At 47.3% G+C, this 25,544-nt stretch overlaps 1 protein-coding gene across 1 annotated transcript; it reads left to right on the forward strand.

The window, feature by feature from the left end:
• The first annotated feature begins 17,002 nt into the window (after nt 1–17,002).
• Nucleotides 17,003–19,311, forward strand: PYY (peptide YY). Its single transcript, XM_070478447.1, has 4 exons — nt 17,003–18,189; nt 18,591–18,760; nt 18,855–18,927; nt 19,071–19,311. The coding sequence occupies exons 2-4, from the start codon at nt 18,591–18,593 to the stop codon at nt 19,083–19,085; spliced, it is 258 nt and encodes an 85-aa protein (XP_070334548.1). The 5' UTR covers nt 17,003–18,189; the 3' UTR covers nt 19,086–19,311.
• Nucleotides 19,312–25,544: the final 6,233 nt, after the last annotated feature.

Consider the following 25,544-nt stretch of genomic DNA (forward strand, 5'->3'; position numbering starts at 1 on the left):
TAAGGTATTGTGGTGTTAATTGGTATTTCTGTGTCATTTGGCTGGAAGCTCTTGTGTGTGTGTTGCATGTATGAAGATGAGATGTGGGACAGAGTTCATACGTGTTATTTGTACTGAGACGTTTTTGTGTGTTCTTTATACGTTAAAAAGGTCAACTAATGGAAATTTCATGGGGTTGATCCTGAGATGTGCATGTCTAGCGGCGAGGTTAACGTGTAGGTAGCGGGTTAAGGGGCAGCAAGGTTCAGGAAACTGTCCTAAGGGTGAATAGTCAGCCTTCCGGGCTCAGGGAACTCAGGGCGCAGCTCCACTCCCCAAACTTCGCGTCTGGCCCTCAGCGGGTGATGGACGCGGATTTCCCCGAGCGCCCGCAGGCTGTAGTTACACATTGTTGCCACGAGGGGGTGACGCCGGCCCGGCCACGCGCTACGAGATCCTGGTGAGCCTCCCACTGGCCGCGTCCCGTCCGCCTGCGTAGCGATCTCCGCAGTAAAGCGATCCGCGCGAGGGGCCAGTGTGAGCGCACCCTGAGCGGTGGAGCTGTGGTGTTGGAGAAGACTCTTGAGAGTCCCTTGGACTGCAAGGAAATCAAACCAGTTAATCCTAAAGGAAATCAATCCTGAATATTCATTGGAAGGACTGATGCTGAGGCTAAGGCTGAGGCTCCAATCCTTTGGCCACCTTATGGGAAGAGCCGACTCATTGGAAAAGACCCTGATGCTGAGTAAGATTGAAGGCAGGAGACAACAGAGGATGAGATGGTTGAGTGGCGTCACCGACCCAATGGACACGAGTTTGAGCAAACTCTGGGAGATGGTGAAGGATAGGGAGGCCTGGCGTGCTGCAGTCCATGGGGTTGCAAAGAAACAGACACAACTGAGGGTCTGAACAGCAACAACAAATTCATTTGCTAGAATCACCCTAAAAAGTACCACAAACTAGGTAATTTAAAACAGCAGAAACTTCTTGTCTCAAAGTTCTGATGGCTGGAAGTCCAAGATCAAGGTGTCGCCAGGGCTGTGCTCTCTTTGAAGCTTGTAGGGAAGAAGCCTTCCTTGCCTCTTCTGGCTTTTGCTGTTTGCTGGCAATCCTTGACATTCTTTGCCTTGTTGACATGTTCCTCCGATCTCTGCTTCCACGGTCACCTGGCTACTTTCTCCCTGTGTCTCTTCTTCTTATAAGGACACCAATCATATTGGATTAAGTGCCACCCTACCCCGTATGATCTTGTCTTAATTAATTACCTCTATAACCATCCTATAATGTGATCCAGTAAGGTCACATTCTGAGGTACAGGGGTTAGAATTTCAACATATCTTTTGGGGACACAATTCAACCCATAGTAGTTCCTAACGGTGCCTTGTAGTGACTGCTTAAGACTTCAACAAGGGTAAAATTCTCTCATTTATGACTTAATCAGCTTTCTATTATTAAATACCTAATTTGCATTCAATTTACATGCAATTATAAATAACATCCTAGGACTTCCCTGAAGAATCCTATGGATAGGGAAGCCTGGCATGCTGCAGTCCATGGGGTTGCAGAGTCAGACCCAACTTAGCAACTGAACAGCAACATCAAAAATAAAAATAAACACAAGAAGACATCAAGGTGCCCACGGACCATGAAGATCAAAGTAGAAACCACTGTTCTCAGCACAGCTTCGTCTCTGCTTTGATAGAGGGTTGAGCAGCTGGGGTGCAGGGAGCAGTCAGGGGTGACAGCCGATCCAGAGGGACCCAGAGTGGGTGAGGGGTGGGATGGGGCTCAGGGAAAGTTCCTTTTGGGGCTGAATCCAGAACACATTAGGAGTTAGCCTGGCAGAGGGAGGTGGTCCAAGTCGTAATGTTGGCTATGCTTTTATGACGAGCACACATGTTTAATGCTTCCGTGAGCACGGCTGCTATTGACCTTTCTCTCTGTGATTTCTTCCAGTGCTTTTATGCTCGCTCGTAAAGAGCTCTTTCCTCAAGAGGTCTGATCATCCTGTTTCTTCCTGGTTTCCTAGGGTTCAGTCTGTTTTTGCATTTAATTCTCTGATCTACCTGGAAATTAGTTTGGTGGTCGACGCAGGGATCAGGGACCCCAGTGGAAGGGCAAAGAGACCGACAGGAGAGGTTGGGTGGCTGCAGGGAACCCTATCTTCAGTCCTGACGTGGTGGTTCTCAGGCTCCCACGGATCACCCTCTACTCCCTGTGGTTCTTTTAGGTGGTAGCTGGGGTGGGTGTGTGACTGAAGCATTGGGTCATCGGAGGTGAGGATCCAGTAAGACCATGTTGGCCTAACAGGATGAGAGATGCAGAGCAGACTGCCTTAAGGACTTCCAGGATAAGGATCAAGCAAGGTGGGGAGGAGGTGTATGTGCCATCTCTCCTAGCCCATCCCCTGCCACTCAAGCTATCATTCTCTCTCTGCTCCCACTCTCCACCTCCTCAGAAATAATTTTATTTATCTGTTTGTTTGCTGGTTTGGGGCTGTGTTCCTGCTAGACTGTGAGCTCCTAGAGGACACACACACCTTTGTCTGTCTTGCTCCTTGTCGTGTTCCCAGCACTGGGAACAAGGATTGGCACCAAATAGGTGCTCAGGGAATATTGGATGAATGAAGGAAGGGTTGGCCTCTTCGGGCTGGTCCTATGGGGGGTGTGGGCAGGTAGGGAGCCAGGAGGAGCTGCCATTCAGAGCATCTGCTCCAAAACCTGAGGGCAGATTGTTTGGGGGCAACCTCCCCCCTCACCTGGGGCAGATCTATTGTGTCTGGTTTTCTGGTCTGCATTTGATCGGGGGCAGGGAGGTGGAGGGACTGGGGGTCTCTGTCCCACAGATGCTTTCTGTAGCTGAAGCAGGTCAGAGGCAGAGGCTGGGCCTGGGTCTGGATCCAAAAGGATGGGACTGGGGGGTGGGGCTGAGTCATGGAGGTGGCTGCTCCTGATGAAGTTTCCTGTCTGGGGGCTCCGAGACATTCATTACAGCCAGGAGGAGAAGTAATTAAGCCAGAGAGCAGCAGAGGTTGGGGGAGAAGGGCCTGATTTTCTCAGGAGGCTCTCGGTATAATTAATCAGAGCACAGGAAGGCAGAGGAATATAAGTAATAGAGACACAGCCTCACGGCCTCAGTCACCCACGATTGTGCTGATACCAGAGGGGCAGGGGCCCAGGAGTGCGCTGGCACCTGGCTCCATGAGGCGGCCTGAAGCAGAGGAATGAGCTCTGGCCAGGGCTAGACTGGCATGGTCATCTGCTTGGGGTGGGACCTGGGGCAAGTTGCTTCACCTCTCTGAGCCTCAGTTTCCTCATCAGTAGAATGGAGCTAATAACCCTGACCTCACAGGACTGCTTTGGAGATTAAAGGTAACACATTGAGCAGAGTGTTTAGCAAGCAGCATACGCCCATAGAGCTGGGATCCAAAAAGTCGTTCGTGACAGCTGGGTGTGAAGAGTCCCCAGGGGAGCAGATGACCGGGTGGGGAATAGAGAACTTGCAGGCTGCCCTGACGGTGGTCTGTGGTTCTGAGTCCTGGGGCAGGCACAACAGCCTCGGGTATTGCTAACAGACACTTACTCTGTGGGGTTTTTTTTGTTTGGTTTTTTCCCATTATGTGAAAAATATAATGGCAAATATAATGGGACCACACCCATTATGTGTAGTCCCTGCAATGATCCTTGTAAGGGCATTCTCATGCCCATTTACAGATGGGGAAACTGAGGCTCAAGAGGCAAAGTGGTTTACTGAAAACCAGAGGGTTGTGAGCTGGGATTCTAGCTTAGGCCTGTCTGGTACCATATTCCTCAAATGACCCTTTCCTTTAGGCTGCAAGGCTATAGAAACTTGGGGTTCACAAGGCCCCATCACTTCCATGAGCTGTGATGGGGCACCCAGCCTCCTCCTCAGTCACCCAAAAGGCCTTCTTCCTGGACATATACTTGGGCATGTGTCTTCAGGAGAGAAAGAGCTGGATACTCACTTATCTGTGGGTCTTGGGGGTGTACCTGCCCCGTTACCTAATCCTGGTGAATCATGGGTCTCTCCTTCTCCCTGGTCCAGAGTGTGGTCGCTGCTGTTTCCCAGTTGAGACCACAGCCCCTCTGGGGTCTGGTCCTAACTCAGGCTCCTCATTCCTGACCAGAGACTGGAGGAAGTGGGAAGGGGGCCTGGACTTTGACACTGGGCCAGGAATGCAGTTGTCAGTTCCACACTTTTTGTTCTCATTTTTTTTGTTTGTTTTTAATTTTTTCAATTAGCACTTTTCTGATTCTAAATACATATTCATTGTAAGCTAGAAAAAGTAGAGAAATTTAAAGGAAAAAAAAATCTATAATTCCATCCCAAGAGATATTTGCTCTTAATATTTGTTTTAATTTTAGTTTTTAAAAAATGTTTTATTGGAATATAGTTGATTTACAATGTTGTGTTAGTTTCAAGTGTCAGCAAAGTGAATCATTTATACATATATGAGCATTTTAATGTATAGTATATCCCTGCAGGATTTCTTCCTAGAAATAGATATATAGAAACATTTCTTTCTGTAAATATATATGTATGTGTTAGTCGCTCAGTTGTTTCCAACTCTTTTCAACCCCATGGACTGTAGCCTGCCAGGGTCCTCTGTCCATGGAATTCTCCAAGGAAGAATACTAGAGTGAGTTCCCATGTCCTCCTCCAGGGGATCTTCCCAACCCAGGTATTGAACCTAGGTTATGTATATATAAGTACATATATATACAAAATATATTCACAAACTCAGAATCATTCTATATGAATGCTTTTTGTACTCTGCTTTTCCTCCATTTAAGCACATGTCATAAGCATTTCCATATCACTTAACATTTTTCTAAAACATAATTTTTAATGGCTCCATTAAAATGGTACATATTTCCTACATACTATAATTTGCCTGTTATTGGACATTTTGGGGGATTTGTGTTTACCTTATTGTGTGTGTGCTGTTGTTAATTGCGGCTGTGATGTGTATCCGGGTGCTTATCTCTGGATGTATCCATTGGTTACATTCACAGAAATGGAAACTCAGGATGAAAGATTATACACATGTTACCAGCCTTCTGAAAGTTCTCTTGTAGTCTTATCTCTAGTGTTTGCAAAGGGGCTTGGGCAGCACTGGACATTATCATAAAAAAAAAAAATCTTTGCCAAAAATTTTTAATAGAAAAAAAAGCATTGATTTGTTTTAATTTGCATTTTTGATTAATAGTGGAATGGAATCAATTCCCATTTGTAAGTTATTTGTGCATTACCCTTCCTCACAGTTTAAAACAGGAGTCTGACTTTTTTCATGGACTTAACTGGACTGGATTTAATTAAGAGCAAAACCGAGATGTAATAATGTCGCAGGTTCAGATCTAGACTTAGATGATCAATATCAGCAACCCCAGAGCCAAGCTGCTGCCTGAGGCCTGAATGCAGTGGGCAGGGCACAGATGTGGCACACCGCGGGCTGTCTGGGAGTTGCCTTCCCCCAGTTGCCTCAGTTTCTCCATCGGTAGACTCAGGAGGCTGGGTGAACCAGCTGGTTTCTTGTGAGGAGGTGGATGCAGGCTCTGGATTCAGGCAGCATCAGGTTCAAGTGCTGGGTGCTAAGCTTTTCAACTTCTCTAAGTCAAGCAGTTTCCCCTTCTTCAGGGGATCTTCCCAACCCAGGGATCGAACTCAGGTCTCCCACATTGTGGGCAGATTCTTCACCAGCTGAGCCACCAGAGAAGCCGGAGAATACTGGAGTGAGTAGCCTATCCTTTCTCCAGCAGATCTTCCCAACCCAGCAATCGAACCGGGGCCTCCTGCATTGCAGGCAGATTCTTTACCAGCTGAGCTGCAGGGGATGCCCTTCCACCTCTGTAAACCAGGGCGAATAACAATGCCTTCCTCACTCAATTGTTGGACAATGGCTGGGAAGATGAAATCAGATGATAGTGATGCTTCTCAGGCAGCTCTGTGCCCCAGTTAGGCTTTGGTCACGTTAGATATTCTTTTGATGATGATATTATTTAGTAGCAGTAGTAGTTGGAGCAGCAGCAGCAGTGGGGGTGCGGGTGGGGGGTGGTAATATTTAGGAATTCCTGTGGAGTCTTCTGCTCCCATTCATTGAGAATCCAGGTCAAGACGTGGGTACCACAAGGGGAAGGAGGCCAGCACAGCCAGGAGTCCGAGGGGCAGCCAGGCTGATGGCCACAGTCCCGGCCGTCTGGAGAGGAAGGGATCAGGGCTGACCGAGCAGGTATGGGGCCGCTGCGGGGGAGGCGCTGGAGGGACCCGGGCCTCCCCGGGGTTGGAGCTCCACTGATAGGGATCCGGTCACTTTTCCTGGCCCCCCTGGGCGATCGGAGGCCGTGGGGTGCCGGAGAGGGGTGGTGTCCTCCACTCGACCCGCTCTTTATCAGCGATGGCCGGATGAGCGCGCCGGACGAAGAGTTCCGGGCCCGGGCCTAATGCAGGCAGGCAGTGGGCGCCGTGTTTGCGAGAGATAAGCGCGCAGCTCTGTACACAGACGCCACTTAGCTGCGCAAACAGGCACCGCTCGCCTGGCCGCTCAAAACCCCAGGCAGGCGCGACCGTGGCTTCCTGGCCAGAACTGAGCAGTGTGGGGGATGGGAGCGCGTGGTGGGGCATGGGGCAAACTGCGGGGCGTTGTCAGTTTCTGGAGTGTGTCCCCCTGAGCCCGAGGGAGTGTGTGTGCGGCGTCCATGTCCCTGAGGGTGAGAGCTGGGTGCCGGCGCTTGCGGGAATGTTGGCAGTGGGAGCTAGTAGGCCTTCTGTGCAGTGTAAGCCCCTAGGGCACAGGCTCACATCCAGCACGTCCCCTCCTGCCATGCCGCGGAGACCTATTTGTCCACTGCCCCTTGACAAGCCTCACCTTCCTGCCCTAGGGGACAGGCACCCACACCCCTGGGTTTCCAGGAGTGGGAGGCTCAGGCTGCCTGTGTTCCCGCAGGGCTGGGACTGGGGCACACTGAGCAGACCCCAGAGTTGGGGGTGTCACCAGGCAGGGGTCAGGGCCAGAGAGCCCCTGGAAGGCCACCCCCAGGTCTCGCTTCCTCCTCTGTCCCAGGGCTGTCAGCTCACTTCCCACATCTCTCCTTTGGCCCCCATCTTCCCCTCCGAGCTGCCTTCAGATCTCAACATACTGCCGGGGACCTCAGATTTGGGGCCACCACCCTCCTCTTCCTCCGTAGGGCACCCCCTGCCCAGGGTTGTCTGCGGGAGAAACCATCTAATCTAGAACAAAATGAGCAGCTGCCCCAGACCAGGGAAACCTGCCAAACATAGATGGGTCATAGGCATGCGGCCCAGATTCCCAGTTGAGTATAGAATCCAGTTTGGCCCAAGCTGGCCAAAAGATTTGGACACAACTCGGTGACTAAATAACAGCAACAGAGCCTTACTGACATCTGATTAGGTTGAATGATGGTCCAATTCTGTCCAGTCATGTCTGAGCAGACACAGGAGCCTGCCACATACTTAAGTCTGTTTTTGTATTTCCTTACTTTGGCTAGAGCCATGGCTCAAATTTTGTCTGATTTTGCCCTATTCCTGCTTGAGAGCAAGACCGCCAAGTACTAGGGTCCAGGCTGTGCACTGCACAAGAGCATTGACTCTCAGGGGCACCGCTCACATTGTAGACATAGAGTAGTGTATATGAGCATGCGGCAGCCTCCCCATGAAGTCCTTGATCAGGAGGGGAGGCCACACAGGTACCCAGGGCCATGTATATGCATTGGAGAACACATTAATGACTCACACACGCACAAGTGGTCTGACCCCATCTAATCTGTGCTCCAGAGTCTTCTGGCCTTTTCTGACAGCCTGCCACTCTGAGATGTAATTCTCAGCCCATTCACTCTGAAGTGGGGATGCTTGCCAATTAGTGTTGACCTGCCATTCAGATTCAGGGTTGGGGAAATGTTTGTGGGTGAGAAAGTGGGTTCAAGTGTGCATGTGGCTAGAGCTCCCATCCTCTGGGGTTCTGGAGACCCCCGTCCCTGCCCAGGCAGAGCTGGACAGAGCTGGAGGAGTGTCTATACAGTGATAATTTCATCCAGTTCCCTAAAGAATGCATATGTTCTTTGACTGCTGATTTAAAATGTTTATGGAAATTGATAACATTGGACTGTAGTGAGCATACCACTAAGAGGGTGGAAAAGCAAGCCACAGAGTGGAAGAAGAGATTTGTACAGGACTCATATCCAAATATATATAAAGAATTTCTACAAATCAATAAGAAAAAGACAATTTGATAAAAAAATTGGATAGAAGGCGTGAACAAGAATTTCACAAAAGAAGTCAATAAACATATGAAAAGATGTTCAGCTTTATTAGTGATTTTTGTTGTGATTGCTTAGTTGCTAAGTAGTGCCTGACTCTTTGTGGCCCCATGGATTGTAGCCCGCCAGGCTCCTCTGTCCATGGGATTTCCCAGGCAAGAATACTGGAGTGGGTTGCTGTTTCATTTTCCAGGGGAATCTTCCTGACTCAGGTATCAAACTGGAGTTTCCTGCATTGGCAGGCTGATTCTTTACCACTGAGCCACAGGGGAAGAACTTGTTAATCATTAGGCAAGTGCAAATTAAAACCACAATGAGCTACTACTACACATCCATCAGAATGGCCAAAATGCTATGTATTGACAGGGATGTGGAGCAACCAGGACTCATATCCTGATGGTGGGAGCATAAACTGGTACAGCCATTTTGGCAAAACTGTTTGTCTTCCCTATCTACTAACGGTTAACATATGCACCTCTAATCCAGCAGTTCTAATCCTAAGGATATACACTCAACAGAAATGTGTACACACAGGACTTCCCTGGTGGTCCAGTGGTTAAGAATCTGCCTGCCAATGCAGATGACACAGGTTTGATCCCGGTCTGGGAAGATTCCACTTCCCACAGAGCAACTAAGCCCATGCATAACCACTGAGCCTGTGTTCTAGAGCCCGTGTGCCACAGCGGTTGGATCCTGCCCACCCTAGGTCTCTTGTTTCGCAGCTAGAGAGTAGCCCCGCTCACTGCAACTACAGAAAGCTTGTGTGTAATAACGAAGACCTAGCACAGACAAAAATAAATTAAAAAAAGAAATGGGTGTACACAGTCACCCAAAGACACTTCCAAGGATGTGTTCATAACCTCAGTTTTCATAATGTCCTCAAACTCGAAACTACTCAAATACCCATCAGCAGTAGAATGAAGAAATAGATTGTGACATATTCACACAATATTCACAGAATATTATATAGAGATGAGAACGAACAAAGTATAATTACACACAAGAATGAATGTCACAAGCATAATGTTTAGTGAAAGAAGCCAGACGTAAAAGAATACCTATGCGATTGCATTGCTACGTAAGAAAGTAAAGTGACTAGGCAGGGACAGTGATGGGAGCGGGCGCTGGTAGTACCTCTGGGGGAGGGCAGGGGTAATGTCCTCTGTTTCTTGTGCTGGATGCAAGTTGCACTGGTGTGTTTAGTTTTTGAAAACCCACTGGGGGACTTCCCTAGCGGTCCAGTGGCTAAGACTCTGAGGTCCCAAAGCAGGGGCCCCAGCTTCCATCTCTGTTCAGGGAACTAGATTCCACATGAGATCCCACACTGAAACTAAGACCTGGCCCAGGCAAATAAATAAATTAAAAAAAAAAAAGAAAAGAAAACACAGTGAAGTAAACATTCATAATTTGTGCATGTTAATGTGTGGGTACTATCCTCAAATAAAAAGTGGATTTTTTTTTTTTTAACATTTATGGAGCTCCTGTTTGGATGAATTTCAGCTCCACACCACTGATTAAACGCTCTCTGCTCTGTCCCCACTGCCATCCTCTCGCCCTCTTCTACTCTTGGACCTCATCTAGATGCCCATATTCTCCTTTCCTCCAGGGCTAGCCTGCTTCTGGTTGCTAAGGTTATATAATTATATCCAAATATATTAATATTTTTTGTTAGATAAAAGAATGCTTTAAATTTGTTTTTCACAAAGATGCTGTATAGGCAAGTGCAGTCCTTGCCTGGAAGTCTTATTTCCCGTTTGATGTTTTATCAGTCGGAATTAGGTTCACTTTGAGTGACGATAAATCAACAATGCCTTAAATCAGTGGTCCTTAAACTAGAGCATGCATCAAAATCACATGGAGGATTTGTTAAAACACAAATTACCTATTGTAAATCAACTATATCTAATTTTTTTTACAACAGTTAAAACAATAAAATAAACAGTGTGAGATTTTTTAAAAAATCATATTTCTGGACCCCATCCCAAGATTCTGATTCAGTAGGTCTAGGATGCGCCTTGAGACTGTAGTTTTAACAAGTTGCCAGGTGATAATGTTGCTATTATCTGGAAACCGCACTTTGAAAATTACTGCCATAATTACACAAGGTTTTATTCTCTCATATAAAAAGCCCAGAGGTTGGCAACCCAAGTGGTGTGGCAGTGAGTTGTCAGGGACCCAGGGTACTTTAAACTTTTCTTTCTGGTTGCCTCATGTGTCACTTGCCTCATGATTCATTATGGCTGCTTGAGCTCCAACCATTAGGTCTTCCTCCAGCAAACAGGAAAGAGGAAGCAGCAGGAAAAAGACAAAAATAAAAAAGCCCTAAAACCCATGTCGTTATGGTGCCTTAAAATGTCTTTAAAGAAATTTCCTGGAAATTATCATTTTAATCAGCACCTCCATTTGCAATTGATTGGCCAGAACTAGGTTGCATATATAAAACTAACTGCAAATGAGGCTGAGACTGTTCTTTTTTGGATGACCAGGTGACAGCTAAGTCAGGAGTTCTCTGACTCATGAAGAAGAGAACTGGGGGTCACCAGGAAAAGTCAAAGAGCACACCCCACCCTATCTTCCCAGAAACAGGGAGCCAGGGTCAGCAGTTAAGATTAGGTGACCTCAGGTAACGCAAGTAAGCAACTTCCATGTGTCTCATATCTTTGTGAAATGGGGACTCATTCATGTCTTCATCTGACACACATTTACTGAGGCTTTTCCCTGCCCTGGCACTGGGCTGTGGCTAGGATGGAGAGGAATAAGTCAAAGGCATTGCATGTAAGGTGCCCACGGTCGAGGGTCCAGATGGACAGATACCTCTGTCCTCCTGATGCGGGGTGTGGAGGGCTATGCTGTGAGGCTCACAGGAAGGGGCCCTGAGCAACTTATGTATGGGTGTATACACATTTATATGTGTAATTTTGTGGAAACTGTGCTGCCACTGAAAGTAAGGATGTGAATTCATTCATTCAAGTATTGCTAGACCCCCACTATGTGGCAGACCCTACTCTAGATACACATATGTCTCTGAAGAAAACAGCCAAACCTCTGTCCTCATGGAACTAACATTCTAGTAGCATCTTGGTTGGTTCGGCCTACTGTAACAAATTACTGCAAACTTAGTGGCTTAAAAAGCAAAAGGTAGGGACTTCCCTGGTGGTTCAGTGGTTCAGACTGTGCTTCTGCTGCAGGGGTTACAGGTTTGATCCCTGGTGGGGGAACAAGACTTCACATGCTATACAATGCAGCCAAAAAAACCCATTTTTTAAAAAGAATTTCTCATGGTTCTAGAGACTGAAAAGTCCAAGATCAAGGCACTTACAAATTTAGTCTTTGGTGAGGGCCCCCTTCCTAGTTCAAAGAAAGCTATCTTCTCCCTGAGTCCTCACATGGCAGAGAGGGGAGGGAGCTCTTTGGAGTTGCTTTTATAAGGGCACTGATCCCATTTGTAACAGCTCCACCCTCATGACATGACCTCATCACCCACCAAAGGCCCCCACCTCCTAATGTGGTCACAAAACTTCCTAAATGATGGGGTTTGGAGAGGGTCCGAGTTGATGACAACATCCATGTGCCAGGAGCGTGGCACACCCCAACTCCATAGAACAAAATCTCTTGCACTTGGGACCTGCCAGACCTCGCCCTGTGTACCTCTGTATCTGTGTCCTTTATAACATCCTTTATAATAAATCAGTATGTAGAAGTAAAAGGTGTTCCCGAGTTCTTTGAGCTCTTTTACCAAATTATCAAACCTGAGGAGGGGGTGAGGGAATTCCCAATTTACAACCAGTTGGCCAGAAGTACAGGAGGCCCAAGACTTGTGATGCTTCTCGAGGGCTATGGGGCGGACAGTCTTGTGGGATGGAGCTCGTAAGTTCTGGGTCTGTGTTAACTTCAGGTAGTTACTGTCAGGATCGAATCGAATTGTTGAACATCCAGTGAGTGTCAGGAGAATCAGAGAACTGGTCGTTGGTACTGAAAACATCCCAGAGGTGGTCAAAACCATAGGGGTAGATAATATCCTCATGGTGGGAACTATACACCCCAGGCTCCGTCCCAGCTTGGGGTGGATGCAACCAAGTTCTGCCCACTGGGGTAGAGTTAGAAGGAAGGTGTGCAGCTTTCCCAGCAAATTTTTAAAAGGCAAGTGCTTGCCTTCTACTTCCTCTTTTCTCATTTCCATGAGCTAGAATGGGGATGTGGGGGGATGAATGTTCTTCAACCATGCAGATGGGTACAACAGTCTTGGGGTAACAAGAGAGAAGGAGTCTGGGCTCCTTGTGGATCAGAGGAATCTACCCTTTGGACTGTCTGCCAGCGTGGACCCTTATGTGAGAGAAAATTAAACTTCAGTGGTATTTAAGCTACTGCTATTTGATCTCTATTAAGGCAGCTATATCTTAATTAATGTGTTCGCTGTTGATTGATTCAATGACCATTTCCTAGTACCAACGATATACCAGCCCATGTGAAACATCGTTAATCACAGATACAAGGTCTGAAAATGCTGGGCGATCAGGGAGCTGACTGTCCTTCAATTCACACCGTTTTCAAGATGTGAGTTTCTGCACCAGCAGCACAAATTTCCTGTGACTGTTGGCCCCTGAGGACTTTCAGACTCAGACAGGAGGCTCATTCCTAAGAACAGGAGTGCTTACACGGTCAGGTTGTACGCAGAGACCTGGGGGTGGAGCGGGGCTGGAGCCCGGGGCCCCTTACAGTATCTTGTTCCAAGATTCTTGACACATTCCAGCATTTAAAAAATTTTTTAGTTACAAAAGTGTGACTGTGATTTAAATTATTAAAGTAATGTATATACACCTTATAAGAACATTCAAGCTATAGATCAGTCAATTCAGTCACTGAGCCGTGTCCGACTCTTTGCGACCCCATGGACTGCAGCACAACAGGCTTCCCTGTCCATCACCAACTCCCGGAACTTGCTCACTCATGTCCATTGAGTCGGTGATGCCATCCAACCATCTCATCCTCTGTTGTCCCTTTCTCTTCTTGTCTTCAATCTTTCCCAGCATCAGAATCTTTTCCAGTGAGTCAGTTCTTTGCATTAGGTGGCCAAAATATTGGAGTTTCAGCTTCAGCATCAGTCCTTCCAATGAATATTCAGGACTGGTTTCCTTTAGGATGGGCTGGTTGGATCTTCTTGAAGTCCAAGGGACTCTCAAGAGTCTTCTCCAACACCACAGTTCAAAAGCATCAATCCTTTGGTGCTCAGCTTTCTTTATGGTCCAACTCTCACATCCACACATGACTACTGGAAAAACCATAGATTTGACTAGATGGACCTTTGTTGGCAAACTACAGATAGAAAGTGGATAACATACTGGAGAAGTTCTTGTTTGAAGATAAGCAAGACTGGGGCATCGGGTTTGAAAAACTCAGTTAAAGTTGGGCAATCAGAAAAAGAGACACAAGCATGCCTTATTCCTTTCCTTTGGACTTCAAGCATATCATGCACATTCAGGTACCCACCTCTCTCTGGATCTCCTGACTCGAGCTCCCCTTGTCTTTCCTGCATAAATCACACTGACAGTCCCACAGTCCATCACTTAATATTTCCTGTTTCACTAAATGGGCTGAGAATTTAAAGACACATGTGAAATTCTCCCACACAGAATTGCCTTGATTTGTTAGGATTTTCCCTGACTATTTTACAGTCATCTTTCACACCTTATCTCACATTTCAGTCATTCCTTTGTTGAGTCTTTCCAAAGCATTCAACTTAGTTTTCTAGGAACTGATTGTTTATGCACTAACATTTCATCGGTGTGTGTAGTAATAGATTATATGGTTATATGATATCAGTGAAAGTATACCTGGTCTAAACAGCAAGAGAACACAGCCAGCTTACTCTTGGTAAACAGACAACTCAATACAGAGAGAGTCCTGTGTGTTCACACCGAGGGTCAGCAAACTATAATCTGTGGACATGTTTTGGTATATCCTGTAGGTCAGGAAAAACTTTAAATTCTTCTTTTAAAAAAAAATTAAGTAGAGTTGATTTACAATGATGTGTTAGTTTCAGATGTCCATCTTGGATTCTTATGAAAGAGAAAAATAAACCTTGGTGCTATTTAAGCTACTGTTATTTGGTCTCTATTAAGGCAGCTCTTAGTCAGACACGACTGAGCGACTGAAGTGAACTGAACTGATCTTAACTAATGGGCTTCCCTGGTAGCTCAGCTAGTAAAGAATCCACCTGCAACCCTGGTTCAATTCCTGGGTTGGGAGGATCCTCTGGGGAAGGGATAGGCTACCCACTCCAGTGTTCCTGGGCTTCCCTGGTGGCTCAGCTGGTAAAAGAATCTGCCTGCAAGGCAGGAGACCTGGGTTTAATCCCTGGATTGGGAAGATCCCCTGGAGAAGGGAAAGGCTACCCACTCCAGTATTCTGGCCTGGAGAATTCCATCAATAGTATAGTCCATGGGGTCACAAAGAGTCGGACATGACTCAGTGACTTTCACTTTGCTTCACTTCATAGTTGATTTACAATGATGTGTTAAGTTTCAGGTATACTGCTTGGATTCTTATGCCAGAGAAAAACAAACCTCAGTGGTATTTAAGCTACGGTTATTTGGTCTCTATAAGGCAGCTCTTAGTCAGACACGACTGAGCGACTGAAGTGAACTGAACTGATCTTAACTAATAGGCTTCCCTGGTGGTTCAGCAGTAAAGAATTTGCTGGCAATGCAGGAATCGCAGGAGACGTTGGTTTGATCCCTGGGTCAGGAAGATCCCCTGGAGGAGGGCATGGCAATCCACTCCAGGATTCTTGCCTAGGGAATCCTATTGACAGGGGAGCCTGGCAGGCTACAGTCCATAGGACGCAGAGAATCAGACACGAGTGAAGCGACTGAGCACGCATGCATCTTAACTAATGGAATTATTTCCTAGATCCCCATGATGTGCCAGTTCCACGTGAAACTTCAGGAATCACAGATACAAGGTCTGAAATGGCCTCCCTAGCTCAGCTCCTTCTGACTCTTCTCATTGCTCATTCCACTCCAGCCCTACAGGTCTCCTCACCATTCCTCAAATTATCAACCTGACTTCAACCTCAGGGCTTTTGCATGTGCTCTTTGCCCCACCTGGAACATTCCTCCTAAGGTAGACTCATGGTTTTCTTCCTCACATCCTTCAAATGCCATCTTATGGTGAGGTCTTCCCTGACCATCCAACATAAAACAAGTCTCCTGCACCCAGCACTCTATCCTTCTTATCTGGATTTTTTTCCTATAGCACTTATTTTCTCTCTCTCTCTTTTAAAATTTATTTTAATTGGAGGCTAATTACTTTATAGCACTTATTGAAATCAAACATACTATTAATACACGATTTCTTGTTTATCCATTTCCTGGGCTAACTTTAAAACAGATGTACAACATGAGATTTGCAAGTTACCTTATATTGGGGAAAAATGAAGACTATAGCCTGGCAGGCAACATTTCAGGTAGCTCTTAGAAACTGCTCCAAAGAGGTAGGAGGGGAAGGTCAGTAAGTGTGTGATTTTGGTAAAAGGGGAGTACATATGATCAAGCACATATTTTTCTACAGAAGGTTTCTCTTAGTCACAAGACACAGTTGTCACCATGAAGGATTTTTCGTGCTTTTCTAGATATGAGGAGATATGAGCATTGGGCTCATAAAATCAGCTCCTGAAAATATCTAACTATCTGAAGATCTGTTCCACCAGATTTTCTCAGAGCACAGAGTGCCTCATTTCTGCTCCACCCTGAATTCCTTTCCGGGGGTGTTGAAGGTCAGCAGCTGCAGCAGAACATGATTTAAATCCTTGTAGAGGTAAATGTCAAGTGTGAATGGCAAGTGCCATATAGGTGATACCTGCCACCAGAATGTAAACTCCAAAAGGGTATGGATTTGCCTGTTCATTCACTGCTCAGTCCTGGGTGCTTAGAAGAGTGTCTGGCACAGAATAGGGGCCCAATAAGTGCTCACTGTGTAAGGATTGATCGCTCTTGCTGCATGGCCATTTGCTGTGTTTAGATCCTTAGGCATGAGGCCCTGCCTTTCGGGTGGAAGGTAGTGGACGAGTGCTGCTCAGTGGATGGAATATCAGAGAGTGGGGGAGATAGGGGAGGGTGGGCAGGTGGTGGGATATACAAAATTAAGACTTAGGGCAGGGATGGCCTGGACTACCCTCCTGATGAGCAGCCCTTGAGTCCACTGGGCAAGAGCAATGGTCAACTGGGGTCTAAGATCATGGCCTCCTTGACCCCTAAGATGGCCTTGCTAGGTGTTCTGAAAATGGGGATCAAGGGAACCCTAGTGAGTCTGTCCCTACTTCCCTTTGAGGACAAGTTGGAGGCAGGTGCTGGATACAAGCCTAAAATAACAACCATTTGGAAGTTTCTCCACTCACAGATGTCAGTCCCCCATCCTCCAGACGTTATCTCATAGTGACTGAGTCATGGGTCAGTGATGGCGTTGAGAGTGTGTTGGGGGTAGCTGAGCCCATTGATCAAGGGCTAGGACATCCTCTCCACTAATCAGCAAGTTAATACTCTTCAGTGAGGCAGTGGTGATTAATGAATCGATAGGCTGATCCTGTAATTGTGGAGTGGCAGTCTGGCTCTCTCCCTCTCTTTTAGTGGTATGGGCAGGTGTGTCGGATGGGGCTGTAGACCCCACTTTTACTTAGCTTCCCTAATTCTGATCCCATACCTGACTCCTAAGCCTCATGATTGTCTGAGATAGTAAGCCTTTCTGTCCATCATGATTGAGTGGGCCTCTCCCTGGGGTCAGCCTCAGCCCTTTTCTCTGCTTTGTATCCTGGGTGACCTTGGCCGTTGCTTCCTTCTCTCAGAGCATTAGTTTCCTCATCTGTAAAATGGGGAGAAACTCAGCTCATTGTGTTGTTGTCCCTGAAATCATGTACTGCCCAGTACACAGGAGGTGCTTAACAAACAGGAGTCCTTCCCTTGGTGGGGATCTTTGAGCCTGAGTCCAGTGGAGACTGTAATGGGCTAGGGATGGTGGCATGTTGTTGGGCATTCCTGGCATCACTCAGTCCTGTAAGACACCGGTGCTCAAGTGACCCCTGGGTGGGGGCACATTGCCTTGCAAGGGTCTGTATGCCAGGCTTGCTGGACCTGAATGTGTATGTGTCAGGTGGCTGACTCAGCTGCTTCTGGGGAGGGGACTGACCTTTGCCTCCTCCCACCCTTCTCCCAACTCTTGAACAGAGGGAGCCATAGTGGAGTGTCCAGAAGGGTCCCTCCTCCAAGATTTCACAGACAGCAGGTCAAGAGCCAAGTTTATAGTTCCCATCCTGCCTCCAGTAGAGAGATTTTCCCCCTACAGTTCTTGTCACTCCTCAGTTCTCCTCCAACATATTATGAAGCAGGGGCTGAAAAGACTGGCTTTTGGCAGGTGTGACTACAGGTCCCACAGATTGGAAAAAATATTCTGGCCTCCTGCCTGCATCTCCTCTCCCCCACCATGGACAGGCTAGAAAAGACAGAATGTCAACCCTGGTCCTAGGGGTCTTCCCAGGAATCTAGACCGAATGGTTCACATCCTCAGGAGACTACAACACCTGCTGTGGCGGGGGGCCGGGGGGGCTATAGGGTGAAGATGGGGTTCTGACTAGGCATCCTGTGCAGAGGTTCCCTGAGTACAAGTGTGGGGCTCCCTCCTTGGCTCCTTGGAGCTGGAGATATCATGTACTGTTTGAGTGTAATCTCAGCGATCTGCTGTGTGGTGGGGGGAGGAAGGAGGAAGAGCCCCCTCCCTTCAACTCCCTTCCCATTTCAGACCAGGATATAAGCCCCACACGGAAAGCACTGAGCTGAGGAGGCCACAGCCCCACCTGCAGAAGTCCAGCCCTTAGGACTCCTCTGGCCTTCCATCTCCTGACCACTCTGCCTCTGGAGCTGTCGCTGTGAGTGGCCTGGGACCCAGCAATGGTCTGGTCGGGGGATCCCGGGCTATTTTGTGGGGAAACTGAGGTTAACAAGGTGGAAACGGACTGAGTGTTGAGAAGCTGATTTGGAAGGGGGTCAGCGGAAGTGGGAAGGAAAAAAGCCGGGGAGTCCCCGCTGCCAGCATTGCCTTGTTCCTTCATCTGCCCTTCTGGTGGAGACAGGCAGGACTTATGCCTTTTTAACAGATGAGGAAACTGAGGCCAGAGATGGTGCAGTGCCTGAGAACTCACAGCCAGCAGGTGGCTGAGCCTTGGTCGGGAACCAGGTACAGACAGGTCGCTGAAGCTTGCACCACATGGCAGCCTCAGACTCCCGCCCTGGGAGTAGTTGCCTAGCTGACTCTCGTGCCCCTCTCCAGATGATGTCGGGGCGCAGATCGTGGCCCGCCATGGCCACAGTGCTGCTGGCCCTGCTTGTCTGCCTGGCGGAGCTGGTCGACGCCGACTCCAATCCCCAGCCTTCAGGCGAAAAAGCCTCCGAGAATAAGCAGAGTCCCTCGCTGCGCCACATTCTCAAGCTGGCCAATCGGTAGCGGTGAGCGCGTGCGCGGGGTGGGCGGGGCAGGGCCTAAGGCAGGGGGGTGATCAATCACGACCCCCCCATCTCTGGCCCCGCCCCACAGACTCCAGCATCCTGATTTCAAAGGTCTCCTCTCCAAGTGGTTCTACGAAGATCCCGAGGGTCACCACGTAGCGGTAAAAGTGCCCCGCCACATGGCTGTCCCCTGGAGCATGGCCTGATCCTCCTGCCACCCTAGCCCCGCCACATACTACTTTCCCCCAGGCTCATCTACCCAGGTCCGACGCTGAGCTTGGTTCCTCTCCTTTCCCTCCTGCAGGCCAAAGGAGCCTAACTGTGGTGAAGACCGCCACGGCCTCCAGAGAGAGGTGTGCTAAGACACCGACCCCATTTCCATGTTTGCTCCTGACCCCGGAACCTGGATTCCTCTCAGGGCTTGCTGTGTCTGAGGAGTGTTCGGGATGGGGTCCTCATCCCTTTCTCAGTGTCCCTTCCCTTGGGCTGGAGGGCTGTGAATGGTCCTTCCTTGTTCCCTAAATAAAGTGCAAATTTCTTTGAAATGGAAAGTGTGCTTACCTATTTCGTTTACCTAATCCTTGGTGGAGGTGGCATCCAGGTGGGAGTTGTACAGTGGAGGGGAGGATAGAGCTGAGAGGATAGAAGATGACTCCTAAGACAAAAGGAACCAGAGGTCAGGTCTGGGGCAGAGTTCAGGTTGGGGCTCTCTCTGCTCTGAGCTAAGAGAAAGCACTACCCCCCAGAGTGAGGAGTGGATGGCACCCAGACAAGGATCCTCTGGCACTCTAGTCAGGTGGGATGGGGCAGGTTGAAAGTTCTTCCAAAGGGTTAGGGAGGAGCAAGAAGAATTGCTGCTGGAGGGTGAAGGGTGTGGACAGGAGCAGGCTGGGCAGCCCAGGGGAGTAGCTGGGGGCAGAGCTGCGCCATCCCCCAGAGAGGGAAGTGTCTGGAGAATGGGCTTGGCACCAACACCCCGGGTTACCCCGAGGAGATGTATCACTAACCCCGGGGGCTGTAGTGGCTGAGAGTGGAGATGGGACCCCAGCTGGGGCTGTGGAGGGAGACTCATTTGTGGGGTGAGATGGGTGTGTGTGCTGGGGGAAGGGGTCACTTCCAACACCCCCATTGCCTGGACAGGAGCAGTGGGAGTGTGGAGGCTGCCCTTTCTCTCAGCTGCCGCCCTCCCCTTTCTGAATTCACACTCAGGAGATAAGTCACCAAGCATGGTGTCCTGGGGACAAGGTCATGAGAGGGATTCCCTCCTGAGGTGGCTCTGAGAGAGGAGCTTCAAGCTGGCTCTGCCATCGCTGGAAGAGAGGCTCCTGCTCAGTCACCACCTGCCCTGGGGTCCCTGGGGCTCTGCCACCTTTCCTTCCCTGCACGGCCCTCTAGTCTCCTGGAAGGTAGGGTGGGAGGGGGAGACGGAAGCAGGTTGAGGGCCTGGTCAGGTCACAGGCTGTGTAGACACCAATGCTCTAAGCCTTTGGCCTGGTCACTCTCCCTGCTGTAGATCCCTTTCTCATTTCATTCTGGAGATCAGTTTCAAGGTAGTGGCCACCTTCTCCTAGAAGCCTGCCCTGATTGCTTTGAAAGGTAGAGTTAGTTCTTTTCTCTGATTTCCTCTTCCTAAAACATTCCACTATCTGAGACCCATTTCCTGCCACTATTCCTCTTGTCTTCTTTCCTCTACTCTAACCAACCCTAAAACCCCTCCATGCCATGGCTGCCTCAGGTTTTGGTTCATTTTGTGGTTGGAGGCATGGGACGATGTGACTCTGTGTTGGTGTCCATGGTTTTCTGTCTGTTGGTCTGCATGGAAGAGCTGTGGTCAGTTTGAGGCTTGTAGATGAGAACACTGGTATAGATTATATAACCACGGACAATTTCTGCCCAGCTTGACATGGGTTTGCCTTAAGTCCACTGTGGGGAGTGTTGAGAGGCGGTTAATCCATTGCTGATCAGATTCAACCAATATCAAGGGTCAGAGGGAAGCTTAGATGTAATATTGATGATGATAATATCAATAGCTACCTTTTTTTTTTTTGAAAGCACTTGCTGGGAATTCACTGGTGGTCCAGTTGTAGTACTTGGCATTTGCACTGCAGGGGCCTAGGTTTGATCACTGGTCAGGGAACTAACATCCTACAAGCTGTGCAGCTCATCCAAAAAAAAGAAACAAAAAGCACTTCCTTATGTGCTAGACACTAGCTATTTGTTTTACATATGTTATATTGCTAGGGTATTGATCTGATTTTAATAACTGAGACAGAATTAAGAATGACTTAAACAAGAAAGTATTTTATTTCTCTTATATAAAATGCAAGTAGTATCCAGGGAGTTGGCAGCTCTTCTCCACTGGGAATGTCCAACAGCCCAGTTTGCTATTCTGTGGCTTCTGTATGCCCTCATCTCTATGAATAAAGATGGCTCACCTGCTCCACAATCACTGTGTCTGTATTTTAGCCACCAGGGAGGGAGGAAAGGAGAAAGGGTAGGTGTGCTGGTTCCTATGCTGTGTAATAAGTAAACCCAAAACTTAGTGACTTAACCATTGTATTGCACTCATGATGTTGTGGGTCAGGATTGAGAAGGACCTGACTGGGCCATTGTGACTCGGAGTGCCTCATGCAGCAACTGTCAGAAGCTGACTGGGTCTGATCTCCAAGAAGGCTCACTCACATATCTGGTGGGTTCTGCTGGGTGTTGGCTGGGAGCTCAGACTGACACCTACATGTGTCCTCTCCAGTCTGGTGTCTTGGGGTGGTTGGACTTACAGAACCGTGGCTCCTAGAGCTAGTGGTCCAAGAGAACCAGCAGGTTGACTGCCTTGCTGTATTAGTTTGCTGGGGCTGCCATTACAAAGTCCCACAAACTGGGTGGTTTCACCACAGTTCTGGAGGCTGGAAGTCTGAAATCAAGGTGTTGGCAGGATTTGTTCCTTTGGAGGTCTGTGAGGGAAAGATGTGTGCCAGGCTTCTCTCTGTGGCTTCTAGCTGGGGGTCTTTATCCTATGCCTCTTCACATCATCTTCCCTGTATGCCTGTCTGCTTCTGTGTCCAGATTTCTCTTTTTGGAATGACAATAGTCATGTTGGATTAGGAGCTCACGGTACTGCAGTATAACCTCACCTTAATGAATGACATCTGCAGTGACATTATTTCCAAGTATTGTCACATTACTGAAGTACTGTGGGTTAGGATTCCAACACATGAATTGGAAAGTGAGGAGAGCAGAACACACTTTAATTCATAATAATTACCTTTTGTGACCTGGCCTCAGAAGTCACATAGCGTCTTTTTATTCTTTAATTATTTAATTTATTTATTTGGCTGGGCTGGGTCTTAGTTGCGGCAAGCAGGATCTTTGATGTTCATTGCAGCGTGCTGGGGGCTTCCCAGATGGCACAGTTGTTAAGAATCCAACTGCCGATGCAAGAGCTATAGGAGATGTGATTTCTATCCTAGGGTTGGGAAATCCCCTAGAGAAGGAAGTGGCAACCTACTCCAGTATTCTTGCCAGGATAATTCCATGGGCAGAGAAGACTGGTGGGCTACAGTTCATAAGGCTGCAAACTGAGCATGCATCCAGCAGGCAGAATTTTTTTCTAGTTGTGGCATGTGGGATCTTTAGTTGGAATGTTTTAGTTGGGGCATGTGTGTTCTTTAGTTGGGGCATGCAAAGACTTAGTTGTAGCATGTGGAATCTAGTTCCCTGATCAGAAATTCAACTGCAATCCCTTGCATTGAGAGTGCTGAGTCTTAGCCACTGGACCACAAGCCAGTTGTCTTCTGTATATTTCAGAATTTATACAAGTACTTAATTTTCTTAAATCCAACTAGGTAGAGCTCACTGACAAATTAACCTCAGCAATGTTCTCCAAAGACACCTCCTGAGACATACATATGTCCAGGCAGACACAAGGAGAGATCTTACAGATCCATTTTCTAAACTCAGTCATGAAGCAGCTATCACAATATGACTCACTAGTTGTAACTAATAATTGGAAGAAGTTAAATTTAAAATAATTTTTTCTCTCCTCTTTTCATTTTTTTTCTCAGTCTCAGAAATCAGAGATTATCTAGACAAGATACTTTATCCTGAGAGCTCTGGTCTCAAGGTACAGGGAGAGAAAATCAGGGTCTTCTAGTAGGACTTACTCCCTCAGGGTCAGAATTCTAGAGAGAGATATTTTCCCCCTTCAATCTGGCTTTCTCTGCTGCTTGAGAATTAAGCAGGGGTAGGGTAAAGTTCAGCTAGCATTATGTAATTAATTGGCATCATTGAAGGTTCATAATTTTCATAGATAGACTCTTTACTTTCTTTTTAATGGTTTTGTAAAGTTTGCCAGCCTGTGTAACAAGAGTGTGTGTAACTCAGACCAACCTAAATTGTGCCTTTTGCCTAGAGTAACCATATCCTCATCTAAGTCTTCTAAAAATGTGAAGTCAAGCAAAGGCTCATTATGGTGGTTAGAGAATGATTCAGGTGTCAAACCAGAATGATACTTAAAGGTTTTTTCAAATCTTTCATAATAGTCCAAAATGGATTGGTATGATCTTTGCTTGAACTGCTGAATCTCTGTCCAGTCTACTATTTCAGGGAAAAGCTCTGGGATAAGTTCGAGCAATTTCTGGCTAATTCCTTGCATTCAGTGCGAGCTTGTGGTTCAAAATCCATTAAGGGGTGTTTCCATCCTGCTTTCTTGCTTTATTCCCTTGCTTTCTGATGGCTTCTCTGATGGCTCAGCCGGTAAAGAATCTGCCTCCAGTATAGGAGACACAGGAGATATGGGTTCGATCCCTGGGTCGGAAAGATCCCTTGGCGGAGGCAATGGCAACCCACTCCAGTATTCTTGCCTGGAAAATCCCATGGACAGAGGAACCAAAGGCAGTCCATGGGGTTGCAAAGAGTCAGACATGACTGAGTGACTAACACTTTGCTTTCAGAAAATAACAGATGTATTAACTGAAACAGATCTGAAAACCTAGGCTCAGAGATCAGGGTGGTTAACCGAATTCTTTATTTTTATATATATATATATATATATATATATATATATATACACACATAAATTCCTCAGCAAATATCAATGGATCCTGACTTGGATTGGGAAATTCCTTAACCAAGGTTCTAAGTTCTGCTTGGTCCAGAGTGTGTACATAAGCACTGAGGATGGTTTATCTCTTGTTATAATAGGTTTCTTCTTAAAGGGAGCTACAATCACTTCTGATTTTTTTTTTTTTTTAATCCTCCTTTCCTAGAAAAGGGAACAGCAAGAGGCGAAAGAGTTGGAAGAGAAAAAAGACAGTTTCTGGGACAGGCAATTCAGATAGAAGAGCATATGTGGGAGGAGCAGAGGGAGAGGCAGAGTCAGAGTGCTAGCAACCTTTTCAAGTTCTGATATAGTTTCAAGCAATTAATTGTTGATTTCCTGCAAAGAAGTTACGCTATCATTTCTCTTTTAGAATCTTCTAGGTACCAATCAAAGTAAGCATTTCATTCCGTCTGACCCTAGGCTTTTTCTAACTGTGTGCACAAAAAATAGTGATTTTGGAATATCTGAAAACTCCAATTTGGCCATTTTAGGTTGAGATCTCCTTTAGTATAATTTTCCAATTAATTACATACTTGTAACTGTGAGTTTTGTACATACATAACTCTGGCTGGGGTGTTAGTTAGAGACTGGCTTTCTGATGCCCCTTGTTTCTGTGTTTGAGAGGCTCTGTTTCCCATTTTTAAAATTGAATTTATTTGTCAGGGATAAAATTTGCTAGTGAAATTGTGTGATGGGCCAGTGTGCTGCTTGTGAGCATAACTCCTGCATGTGTCACCCTAGCTTTGTTTCAGTCCTCTTGCATGCCTTAGTTTCTCCCTTTGGTGGTCTAAAATCAACATGGGTGCTCAGATCACTGAATGTCCAATTCTTGTTTGTGACCCTCAATGAGCAAATATTTTAATTAATGAATGGGGTTTCCCATTCATTTAATTAATGAATGGAACCACTGCATGGTATGAGGGCTCTGCCTCCACCACTCCTGTAAATTTCTCAGTCTCTTGAGAAAGCCATAATCGGCTGGAAGGAGTCTTATCCCTTTTCTTTGGAGCTTTCATGTAATATCTTCACTTTTATTCCAACAAATTCTATGAAGGCAGTTGAATGGCGGAAATGCATCAGATCAGGCTCTTACCTCACCACTCAGCCCAGACCATTCAGTTTCTTACAACTGAGCAATCCCTGGCATCCCCCCCCCCCCCCCCACCTCACCAGTATCCCTCACTGGAGTGGGGCAGGTACCTGTAGCTCAGTCATGTCTGATTCTTTGCGACCCCATGGACTGTACAGTCCATGGAATTCTCTAGGCCAGAATACTGGAGTGAGTAATCTTTCCCTTCTCTAAGGAAAGGCTGGGATCAAACCCAGGTCTCCCGAATTGCAGGCAGATTTTTACCGTCTGAGCCAGAAGGGAAGCCCAGGAATACTGGAGTGGGTAGCCTATCCCTTCTCCAGCGGATCTTCCTGACCTGGAAATTGAACCGGGGTCTCCTGCATTGCAGGAGGATTCCTTACCAACTGAGTTATCAGGGAAGTCCTAGGTACCTGCTATGCACTGCTAAATAAAACTCAGGATCATCAACCAATATGGCAGATCTGAGAACCAGGAGAGACTTACCCAAACTAGTCTGAACTCTCCAAGGAGGCAGATGGGCACAAGGGACCTCCGCTGGTTTGAGGGCTCTGGATCCTCACTGAGTTCAGGCAAATGACAGAAATCCA

This window comes from Odocoileus virginianus, chromosome 17 (assembly GCF_023699985.2).
Source record: "Odocoileus virginianus isolate 20LAN1187 ecotype Illinois chromosome 17, Ovbor_1.2, whole genome shotgun sequence".
NCBI lineage: Eukaryota > Metazoa > Chordata > Mammalia > Artiodactyla > Cervidae > Odocoileus > Odocoileus virginianus.

What these genes read in the sequence shown, in the direction of transcription:
- PYY (XM_070478447.1), top strand. Translation starts at nt 18,591, where the DNA reads ATGATGTCGGGGCGCAGATCGTGGCCCGCCATGGCCACAGTGCTGCTG. An exon ending in ATTCTCAAGCTGGCCAATCG is followed by an intron (nt 18,761 to 18,854) that starts GTAGCGGTGAGC and finishes CCCGCCCCACAG; the next exon opens with ACTCCAGCATCCTGATTTCA.